The sequence below is a fragment of the Malus sylvestris genome, chromosome 15, assembly GCF_916048215.2.
Source record: "Malus sylvestris chromosome 15, drMalSylv7.2, whole genome shotgun sequence".
NCBI classification, from domain to species: Eukaryota; Viridiplantae; Streptophyta; class Magnoliopsida; order Rosales; family Rosaceae; genus Malus; species Malus sylvestris.
In genome coordinates this window covers 18487147-18499010 of record NC_062274.1, presented here as the reverse complement: position 1 = coordinate 18499010, position 11864 = coordinate 18487147, and the positions used below count along the sequence as shown (strand labels likewise).

At 36.7% G+C, this 11864-nt stretch overlaps 2 protein-coding genes across 2 annotated transcripts; one reads left to right on the top strand and one right to left on the bottom strand.

Moving 5' to 3' along the window:
• Nucleotides 1-1111: 1111 nt before the first annotated feature.
• Nucleotides 1112-2118, top strand: LOC126605880 (RING-H2 finger protein ATL80-like). The gene has a single exon (XM_050273325.1). The coding sequence runs from the start codon at nucleotides 1324-1326 to the stop codon at nucleotides 1972-1974; it is 651 nt and encodes a 216-aa protein (XP_050129282.1). The 5' UTR covers nucleotides 1112-1323; the 3' UTR covers nucleotides 1975-2118.
• A 6141-nt stretch (nucleotides 2119-8259) lies between these two features.
• Nucleotides 8260-11001, bottom strand: LOC126604740 (uncharacterized). The gene is made up of 6 exons (XM_050272044.1): nucleotides 10733-11001; nucleotides 10587-10656; nucleotides 10307-10442; nucleotides 9875-10202; nucleotides 9253-9384; nucleotides 8260-9158 (listed from the first exon to the last, which is right to left on the bottom strand). Exons 1-6 carry the CDS (start codon nucleotides 10827-10829, stop codon nucleotides 8662-8664), a joined length of 1260 nt encoding a protein of 419 aa, XP_050128001.1. The 5' UTR covers nucleotides 10830-11001; the 3' UTR covers nucleotides 8260-8661.
• Nucleotides 11002-11864: the final 863 nt, after the last annotated feature.

Genomic DNA, 11864 nt, shown 5'->3' with positions numbered 1-11864 from the left:
TTTACGTGATAATTTGATTAGGTGCACATTTTTTGCTTATGTTAACATTTTTTAATTAATTAAAAGCATTAAAAGAAAAATCTTCAATCAAGATTGTAGGTACCGTTTTTCACTCGGACTTGGATTGTCTGCCCTCTAATTTTGGTGCCCTCCCCGTGCCCTCCTGTTTTTGTGGTCACGGTTAAGCCACGTCAACATTTTATATTACTATTTCTTTTTGTTTTATTATTTTTATAAAAAAATAATATAAAATATTAACGTGGCTTAACCGTGACCACACAAAACAGGAGGGCACGGGAAGGGCACCGAAATGGGAGGGCAGACAATCCAAGTCCTTTTCACTCAAGGTGCACCTTTTTTTATTTATGTTAACCATTTTTAAACAATTAAAAGCATTAAAAGCTATAATCAAGATTGTGGGCCCCGTTTTCCACCAAAGGTTGTCCTTATACAGTCCCTATATGTGAGGACATACACTATGCATCTTGTGAGTCCTTATACTTTAGGGACTCACTTTCCGATCTGTTGGAGATTTATTTTGTCCCAATGTTTGTTTTATACTTATTTTATACGGTAGTTATCCCTATTTAAGGACTCCACTAGAGATGCTCTTAAATTCAACATTTTCTTAAATGTGGGAGATCTCAGGATCAATGCTTTGAGCTATTGAATCTGCTTGATTGTGGCCATGAGTAGAGTGAAATTCCCCATTGCCTCTCTGGGCCTGGAAGGGATGGATAACCGTAGCTTGCCAGCAGTTGTCCCTCTTTTAAAAAAAAAAAAATTGAAACATAAACATCTCTTTGTACAGTCTTATCTCTGTGGTGGTGAATAATTGTTTTTTAATTGTTTATTTTTCAAAACAAAACCCATTTGATTAAAGGGGTTAATAATTGTTTTTTAATTGTTTATTTTTCAAAAGGTTAATAATTGTTGAAAGAGTGAAAGTACAGTAGAGTGAGATTAAAATTGGATTAATTGAGAGGAAAAGCATTGTTTGTCAATTGGTTAATGCAGAAAAAGATAATAAAGATAAGCCCGGCTAAATATAGAAAATCCACCGCCACCTGGACCAACCTGGGCCGACCCTCCCCGCCTACCTCTTTCTCTCTCTAAACCCTTATCTTCACCCAACGCCAAAAACTTTCCCTTCAGAAGTTTCAGACCGAACTGCTCTCTCTCTCTCGGCTCTCAAGCTCAAACTATAAAAACCCTTCAAACCCTTCCCAAAATATCAAACCTTTCTTTCTTTCCATTGAATATTTCCACCTCTGGTTTCTGAAAACGACATTAGATTATAGATATACCGCCGTATGATCAGCCATGCCTCGCTCTCAAAGATTTCTAGGCAGCAGCACCCCCTCCGCCAACTTCTCAAACATAACGGCAGCTCCGCCTCCTGAGGCCGTGGCTCTCGAGTCGGACTTCGTCGTCATACTGGCAGCGCTGCTCTGCGCCGTCATATGCGTGGTGGGTCTACTCGCCGTCGCACGCTGCGCCTGGCTCCGCCGCGGATCCGGGGGCAGAGCCGCTATCGGATCGGCTTCTTCATCCGCCAACAAGGGCCTCAAGAAGAAGGTCCTCCAGTCCCTTCCGAAGTTCACGTACGGAACCGGCGGCGCCGAGCCCCCGCCGAAGCTGGATTCGGAGTGCGCCATCTGCTTAGGGGAGTTCGCGGAGGGGCACGAGATCAGGGTTCTGCCGCAGTGCGGGCACGTGTTCCATGTCGGGTGCATTGACACGTGGCTTGGATCCCACTCCTCGTGCCCGTCGTGCCGGCAGATCTTGGTGGTGGCTCGGTGTCACAAGTGCGGTGGGTTTCCGGCTCCAATATCAGAGGCGGAGCTCAAGGCTCACCAGGACCACACCAACCATTCAGCTCCTCCTCCGGCAGCGGCGGCTGCAGCTGCACCCAGTACTGCCATTAGTATCAGTTCTTCTAATACGGCTGCAACTACCAATTTTCTGCCTTAAAGTTTGCTAACTAGCAAACCCACTTTTTTAATTTTTCTTAATTTAACTAGCCTTTTATTTTTCTTTTTCTCATCAATTTGTATTTCCTGCCACTCTTTTGTGTACAGAGAGAATCAATGGATCATCATGTTTATGCATCTGAAATTTTTTTCCCCCAATTGACATCAATGCAATGCAGTGGTTGTGTGTTATTTTCTTCCCCATTTTTATCAAAAAGGGTAAAATTACATAACTAGGGAAATAGAGAAACCAAGAAACTACATTGGATTTGACAAATGTGCACACATTTTTGTTTGTGTTTTGTTTGAGTAATCACGTGAGAGAGAAACTCTTACTAAGGTAGATGCAGTAGATGGGAGAGTTAATGAATATTTGCTTATAACTTGTATAAAATTCGTATTACTTATTGACACGTATTATCGTATCCAAATTCTTAAAATACTAGAAATTTCATATTTTGTGTAAAATTATTCAAATACGACACATGGTTGGTGAATTTCAAAATCTTTTTTCATGTAATAAGACAAACAACGTTGTTATACTTAATTATTTAGTTAATTAATATTTCAAATGCTCTGAAATTTCCCTCTCCCAAATCCTACTTGTCATGTTCTCCTCAATTGGATCTGGTTAATGGATTGTGTTTGGCCTGTTTATATCATTTTCGTATTATAATTGTTATTTTAACGGATTGTGTTGCGTCAAACACATTATGTTAACAAGTTATTAATAGGTGATTCGATAATGACCTGATTTGTTAACATGTTGTATCTTTTCGTGTCAAATTAATAGGTCATGCAAGAAATTGCATGCTTAGTGTCTAAACCTTGAAAATGGGTGTGTTCGTGTCGTTTAAGTGTCATACTTGTTATCGTAACGGATTCTTAACAGGTTCTTAACGTGTGATGCGAAAACAATTCAATTCGTTAATGAGTTCTTAACAAGTGATCAGATAACAACCCGAGTCGTTAACGGATTGACCCAAAACTTGTTATTTTCATATCCTTTCACATAAAGTAAAGGGTTTTGCAAAAAATTGCCAGCCCAACATAAAGTTAATAAATTACAAAAAGAGAGGTTCAACGGTTCTACTTCTAAAGCAACACCCAATTATGTATGTGGCTATTTTATAAATGATTGTTGCATGTTGCTTAAAGTGGGCAAAGGGTCAATGGGGTCATAGATGCTTGGAGACTTTGGAGAGTGGAAAATGAAATAAAATTGAGGCCTAAGTTAGAGAGGTCAGATGGTTGGACTTGGAAGCACAACCATTGCTCTCACTTGTGAGTTGGGATTTTTTATTAATTTTTGTTTCCATTTTTGTTGAACTTTGTGGAGCACTCTTTGCAAGTTGGAGTGTCATTGACGCTAACTTCTCAAAGCTTCAAAGTATGCTCAATTTTGTACCATCCAAATCTAAAAGCAGGTCCAACAGAATAATGACAGGGTTTTAGTGATTGCTAGAATTTATTCAAGCACAAGCATGGTCACTAAATGGAGAAGGGATACTCTTCAAAGTTCAAACCCCCTTTTGGTTTTTTTATGTAAAACTTTAGGTTGCATTTCATCTTTAACACGACAATACTTGTGTTCAGCCTACGACGGAATCATTTTGTGAATAATTAATCAAATTGGTGTTCATCTAATCATTAGGGTATAAATATGTAACTTGATTGTCAATTTGTCGATGCAAGACAATACAAGTAACTTTTTAGGTTGAACGTTAATTTGTTGATGTATGAATAACTCAACGATCTTTAACTTGATTGAGTTTTTGCTAGAGATATAAAAAAAATTACTACGGCAGTTTGCCCAATGAAAATACACAAGTCACAGTTAGATGGATAAAGATGTGCACTCAAAGAGGGAACGTAAATTTTGTCCTTGCGGACTCCTTACAATTAACATTTAGTACTATAAAATATTAAAACAAAAATTACGACTCATGTGTTAAATGATGATTTATTAATAAAAGGAAATTTTCTTGCATTTGAAGGAGCCACAAAACTTCAATTCTTTTTGTGCTATAAAACCTATGAGCTGTAATTTCACTATCCTACCTGGTTATCTCCTCTAATTACAAAAATATACAGTTAATAAAATTATACGTACCTCTTTAAGCTTAAATTTACTACCTAAACTACACTTACAAACTCAATCCAAAATGTAAATTTATTTTTACACCTAATTATAAAATAAAAAAACTAACTCGTCCTCAAGCAAAGAGTAGCATCTACAATCAGCAATGACTTTACTCACTCTCTTCCTTTCCCTATTCATTCATTTTAGAGTAATGTGTTGATTTAGTCTTTGATTATTACCAAGAGAAAATTAGGTCCCTAAACTATTTTTTCAAAAAATCAATTATTCAACTAATTAAATCTGCTAATTATATTCCTAATATTAGATTCGAAACTATTCTATTTAATTTTTTGTCAATTTAACTTTGGAAGGTGAATTAGAAATGAGATTCACAAAGAATATACAACGTTAAAGACTTATAAACGAGAAAATGACAAGGTTATCCTCTAAAATATGTCATGTGCAAGTCGCGTGATTTAAGTTGACAGAAAATTGGTTAGAATAATTTTGAATATAATAGTAGAAAAGAAATTAGTAATTTTAATAAACTTGTGTGGAATTATTTTATTAAAAAAATAGTTTAAAAACTTAATTTTTACTCAAATAATGATTCAGAATTTAAATTGACAATTCATCTTTTATTTTATATTAAAAGAACAAGTGACAAGACTTTGGGTTTATCTCATCCTCTGAACATGATGAGCTTTTGAGAGTGGTGCTGATATTCATCCCACAGAAAAAGCACATCAATTTCTACTTTCTGTTAGTCTTCAAGTAACTTATTGAAAATAGAAAGAGAAAAGTGATGAATAAATCTTATCTATTCTATTAAGAGAAAATGGCTTGTCAAAATTTTATTTATTTATTTCAATTTTATCTTCACTTTTGAATGCATAATGTTAACATGAGGAGGGTAAAATAGTAATTTTGTACCTTTTGACAAAATGACAATCATATCCTTATTTTTTCTATTTTGTCCTTACTTTTGATACACAATATTTACACAAGGAGGGCAAAATGGTAATTTGAATTAAAATATTTACATAAGATAAAAATATACACTTATTAAGAGAAATTGTCCTACCATCATTTTTTCATACAAGGTAAGTGAAATCATGATGTTTTTTTTGATAGTTTGAATTAACTGAAGCGGTTGCGCTTGAGGAGAACCTAGGAGGAGGTGGACGGTTGTTCACACACACAAACTATGTGCTCTCTGCTAGTAAGTATTAAGAAAAGGGAAAACGATCCTCTACAGATTCCTTCCTCCTAATCCATCAAATCAGGAAATTTGTACTGTTGAAATTTGATTCAAAGGCTACGAACAAGGGTCAATTTTAAAAGTTATAATAACTTATGTCGTTTGATCAAATTTCAACAGTACAAATCCCTTGATTTGGTGGATTATGATGAAGGGATCTGAAGAGAATCTCTTTCCTAAGAAAAGAAATGCCTTGGGCCCCCCAACTCTAATCCTAGGTTATATATCGTTATTAGATATCTTCTCATAAATGATGAATAAATCATTGAGAAAGGCCTTTTCTAATTATTAAGAGCGTTTCTTTCTTAAATTTGCAAGTGTTTTAGATCAAAAATCTTATTGAAAATTGTACATATTCGCTTACCTACTTGAATATCTCACTAATTGATTAGATGATCAAGAACGTTCTTTCTTAACAATTTATAATTGTTTTAGATTTTAAAAAAAAATATATATATATGTTACTGGTGTTCGTATATAATCACTTACCTACATATCTAAATATATCATCAATCAACTAGAGAACCTTCTAATAATCCAAAAGTGCTTATGAAAATATCAGTAAAAGCGTTTTTCAGATAACAAAGAACGTTCTTTTCCATTACTTATAATTGGATTTGGATTTGAAACTTGGTGCCGTATATTGTTCACAATCACTTACCTAACCAAAATATCTCTCTGGTCAAATAAAAAACCTTAAAAGCAACTTATATTCCTGGTATTCATGAACAAAAGAGCACCGAGCCCCAACTTGTTCAAATGAGTTTATCCTGTGTGCTGCTTAAGTGGCTATGTCAATAGTTTAATGTTGATCCGCCGCTCCAGTCACTCTCGGGACATTTGTCAGTCGAAAGCCTAATTTGGCCAACCCTATTATTTCTCCCTACCTTCCACTAACCACTCCTAAACTCCTGCCTAATAAGAATTTGACATCTCATCGGGCATGAAACTCATATATTCTCGATTGTTCTCGGTTGAATAAAACTATATGTGGTCTCTCGCTATTATTTGTTGGAAAAATTCTTGAATTCTATTGATGGCATACAACACGTATAATATTTTATAATCATATACAATCGGTGATAGAGTAAATTTTCTTTGAAAAAAACTCATATAGATTAAAGAAGATTATCAAATGTATCAATTGTGTCATCTTTCTAATGATTTCATGAAATCGGTGATAAATAAATTTTCTTCGGCATAAAATTCACATTCATTGGAGAAGATTCTTGAATGTTGCCTGTTGCTACAACTATGTGCTCTCTCCCATGATTGCATACATGTGATAGGGAAGATTTTCTCCACGGTTCACGCCCCCTTTCGGGTTGTCAAGAACTACCAAATGCGGCGGTCAAATTTGGCAACTCTCTATGTTTACGGCTCCTACCACCATAAGAAATAGTAAACCATCACTCCTACCACTCCTGTGAGCTGTGATTGGTGATTTTCAACTTGGTAAAAGTTTCATCTGAGTAATTTTTTCTAAGTAAAATAATTTGCACAAAGAAACCAATTTCTTTTTTTTTAATAATACGTAATACTGAGTAATACGAAAAATAAATGACTGAGATTGAAAATAAAATATTTAAACAGATGTAGAAATGAAATCTAACGACTAAAACATCCGTACACTAAGTGCTACGTAGCATTGAAGATACACACTGGAGGAAATTTCTAATTTGTATGTTGATTCCATAGCAAAGTTTAGCAACATCATCATGCAACGTCATGAGACCACAGCTACTCGTGATCATACAAAAATGTTTACAAGAAGATATCTAATTGATTCTTCCCTCCGATATTCGAATACAATCCTAACATTTCCGCTGTTTCATTGAACACGTAAGTTTCTAGCAACTCAGTTCGGGCACGGGTAATTAGTATTGACTTCTGAACCTCCTTATGCAGTACACGAGAACAGAGTACATGAAGCACAAAATATATCCAAAAAGCTCATCCTATCTTTCCTTTTCGTAAGGAAGACTGCCGATTCCCCCTTCCTTAACAGCTTGTGGACAATAGTACGAGAAGGAGACTCAGGGATGCGCAATTACGCACCTTTTAAACGCTGATGGACTTTACTCGCCGATGCTTTCCACTTCATCACCACTGCCGATACTTCTTATTATATAACGGAGATGTCAAGTTCTGTGTCTTGGTCAGGTTCTTCTGCATTGGATACCCCTCCTTTGCTGATACCATCATCCAACGCAGCTGTCGAGCTTGAGGCATGGGGCTCCTCCTTACCACTAACCACTCCTAAACTCCTGCCTAATGAGAACTTGACATCTCATCCGGGATGAAACTCATATTCACATGGGAGATTCTCGAATGTCCTCGGTTACATAAAACTACATGTGATCTCTCGCTCATGTATTGGAGAAATTCTCGAATTTTACTGATGGCATACAACACGTATGATATCTTTTTCATGATCATATACAATCGGTGATAGAGTAAATTTTCTTTGGCAAAAACTCACACAGATTAAGGAAGATTCTCAAATGTATCGATCATATACAATGTGTCTCTCTCTAGTGGTTTCATAAAATCAGTGGTAAATAAATTTTCTCCGGCTTAACATTCATATTCACTGGAGAAAGTTCTCGGATGTTGTCAGTTGCATACAACTGTGTCGTCTCCTCTCTCTTATGATTGCCAAAAGCGGCAGTCAAATTTGACAACTCTCTATGTTCACACCTCATGCCATCATAAGAAATAATAATACCAGCACTTCTACCACTCTTTTGCGTTGCGATTGGTGCTTTTCAACTTAGTATAAAAGTATGTAGCACTAAGTGATACGGAAAATAAATGATAGAGATTGAGAATAAAATATTTTCGACATATGTGAAAATGAAATCCAACGGCTGCTACTTAGCATTGAAGCCACTCTATTCTCTATTTTTGGGGTGATCTCTAAGTAAGAATTGCAGCAATCATTGGAGGAAAGTTCTAATTTGTATGTTGGTTCACATATCAAAGTTTTGCAACATCATCACACCACGGGTACTTGTGCTTATACAAAAACGTTTACAAGAAGATATCGAATTGATTCTTCCCTCCAATTGCGAATACAATCCTAACATTTCCACTGTTTCATTAAACACATAAGTTTCTAGCAGCTCGGTTCGGGCACGGGTAATAGGTATTGACTATTCTGAACCTCCTTATGCAGTACAAGAGAGCAGGCAAATGAACAAAATATTTCCACAAAGCTCAACCTATCTCGTTCTTTTCGTAAAGAAGACTGCTGATTCCCCTTTCCTTAACAGCTTGTGGACAAAAGTATAAGGAGATTCAGGGATGTGTAATTACTTACACCTCTTAAACGCTGATGGACTTTACTCGCCGATACTTTCCACTTCATCATCACTGCCGCCCCCGAACATCGTAGCCATTTTCATGGCCAGCTTTGCAGCCATATCTCTTCTCTGAAAATCGGGCATCAATCTCAAACTGTCACGCATGTTCCCAATCTCAGACATCAACTGTTCCAAATCCTCAAATTCAACATTCGAACCCTCATCTGGTTCTTGGGCTTGGTCAAGTTCTGTGTCTTGGTCAGGTTTTTCTGCATTGGATACCCCTCCTTTGTTGATACCATCATCCAACGCAGCTGTCGAGGTTGAGGCATGGGGCTCCTGCTTACCACAGCTGGTTCCATTCTCTTCTTTGCATTTTTGGACAAGATTACTTTGAGCAGCCAGTCCTCGCATATCTGAAGGTCCAGCAAAAACATTTGCAGAAACCCATTCTTCCGTGTCATCAAATGGGTCAGCTGAACCCGCAGAGAGGACTTCATACTCAAATTCAAAATCAGATTCTTCGTCTGACAAGTCTAGCAGAGAGGATTCAAATTTCAAACATTTAAAATTCTACTTAATATAAAACATATTATATAAACCAGATGTAAGCGGTATGGAATATATAACCTTCTCCTCTTTCAGGTAGTGATGGTTCAGCAATCTTATCGCCTGATTTCAAAATCATTCCAGGCCACATGTGTGCAGAAAGAGCACCAAAAATCCGTTCAATACCTTGTGAATCGCCATCAACTGACAAACCTGTAAAAAAAAAAACTTTAACTTAAAAGATCTTCAAAAACAGACATTGGGTGTACTGTGCAATCGACATGTTCATTCACCATGATATAACGTTTTTTTAATTTAAACAGGCGAGTCAATTCTTTTTAATATTGAAACTGACACGTGAACTCAAGATGTACTCTCTTTCTTACTCGGGTATATATGATGTAAAAGTCTTACTCTCCTAAATCGCTTCAGCATACAAAGACTTATGTCACAACGGTATGCCCTTAAAATTTGATTATCGTGGTCATCCTCTACAGCGATTATGAAGTTGTGACAAGACGCTGAAATTGAGTCTGCTACAACTTCTAATCCCAACCCTTAAAATTTTATCAAACACCGAGTGACAATATACTTCGATCGTCATAATTGTACCATGAATGTTTCACCTTTGAGCAGGGTACTTTTATTCCCCACTTTTGCATAAATCTTGCCATAAATATGTCAGAAAGAAGAGTTGCCTTACATTTGTCAAAATCAGCATTTGAAGCACAAGCTTCGACGAACTCAATGTTATGCTCAGTGCACCATTCCAAACATGTGTGCCTAGCCTCCCCAGGTGGCTCGTCATTCCCCAATAAACTGCTTCCTTCAGCCTCGGAGATTCCATACACAGTGAAAGCTGGACCGTCATCAGCAAACGGGTCTCCAAGCTTCTGCAATTGTCTTCTATATTCGGCATGAACTGGGTGACCCGGAACAAGATCAACCTTATTCCCTACACATACTAGTATATCGAACTTTTGAAGATCAGTTCGAGACACCCATTTCTGAAGTGCAGACAGAGACGCCAACTGCAGCATAGTGTAAGCAAATTGATATAAAACGAATCTATAAATCATGCTAAACAAGTAAACAAAGTGACAAAGAGTGAGGGGCAACGGCAAGAGACAGAAACCTCAGTTGTGTCGAAAACCAAGATCAAGGCAGCCAACTGGTCATACATTGGGAGGGTCTCAATCGAAAATTCGTCATGGAGATGAGCCATCCATACCGAAACATCAGCAGTATAGTACTTTGTAGAGATATTCCATCTAATTTTTCCAACACAAAATTCACATTTAAAAATAATTACAAACGAGTTCCTTGTTCTCAAAATTCCTAAAAATTGTAGTGTTGTTCCCAAAATTCCTACAAATTGAAATCTTTGATCGCAAAATTAAAAAAAATTTACATACCCATTAACCACCAGCTGAGATGACGATGATGAAGAATCAGAAGCGTCGTCAAAATCCAAACCCAGTAATCCTGGAATCAACAGATCACGAATTTAGTAGTGGTCAAAGTAGGGAGAGGGGGAGAGAGAGAAAGAGAGAGGGATTACGAGAAATAAGAGAGCGTTTGCCAACGCCGGGGGAACCAAGGAAGAAGATGCCGGGCCGCTTCTCCAGAGAGTCTCCTTCTTTTGCTTGAGCTTCCATTTCTCTGATTAATTTAGGAGAGTGATTAAGTTAGGATCTTCGCGGATCTAAAACCCTAATTCTTCGACCTCAATTTGATGAAGACAAAGACTGACTTTCTCAGCAGACTTTCCTATTGCTAGTGCTACACGGCAACAGGGCTCGGCCTTTTTTTTTTCTTTTTTTTTTTTTTTTGGGTCAGACTAGAGAAATTTCATAAAATAAAGTCAAATGAACATATAAAATAAAGGAAATAAACATGAAACCGTCTCAACCCAAAATAAATCATTCACAATGGCTTAAACAGTAAAGACTCAACGGTGACTAATAGAGAAAACCCTAGAAGCCTAAGTGAGGAATCATCCCCCACAGTTGCTCGAAAACCAGAAACAAGCCACAATCCACATAACCAGATTTGCACAACAAAATAACAATTATTCACCCTTACTTCTTGCCATACACACTTTCATAAGCCCCAAATAAATAACAATGCTAAACCACATAACAACATCATAAAAAGCAAAACAAAATTGATCACCAATAAACCTTCAAACCGAAAGGAGAAGCCAAACCTCATTGCATAACCACCACCTGATGACCAGCAAGAACAAAGTTCAAACGTCGGAGAAGTAGGATATGAATTCAGAACCAAAGAAGGAGGCGGGGCAAAGCTCGGCGCGGAAACCAAGTGCTTGGTTTCGCACACCTTCAACTGAATGAGCGATGATTCGCTCTCGGGGTGGGTTTCTTTTCTTTTCTTCCTTTTTCCTTCAAAATTTAAGTGACATTGTAAAATTCATTTTATACAAACTTAAATAATCTACATTACGGTTCAAACTTAGTTGTACATAATGTACGTTTTGAATATATAAAATTAGTGATTTATCCTTTGTAAAATAAATTATTAATTATTACGAGTTAAATAATATCGATAGGCTAGTATGTAGGTCGAATTAATATTAGACACGAGTTTTGTAAAAAGAAAAATTGTTACTCACGAGTAACTTGATTTTGATTAGTTTCATGATTAACAATAAATTAGACCATACTTTGGTA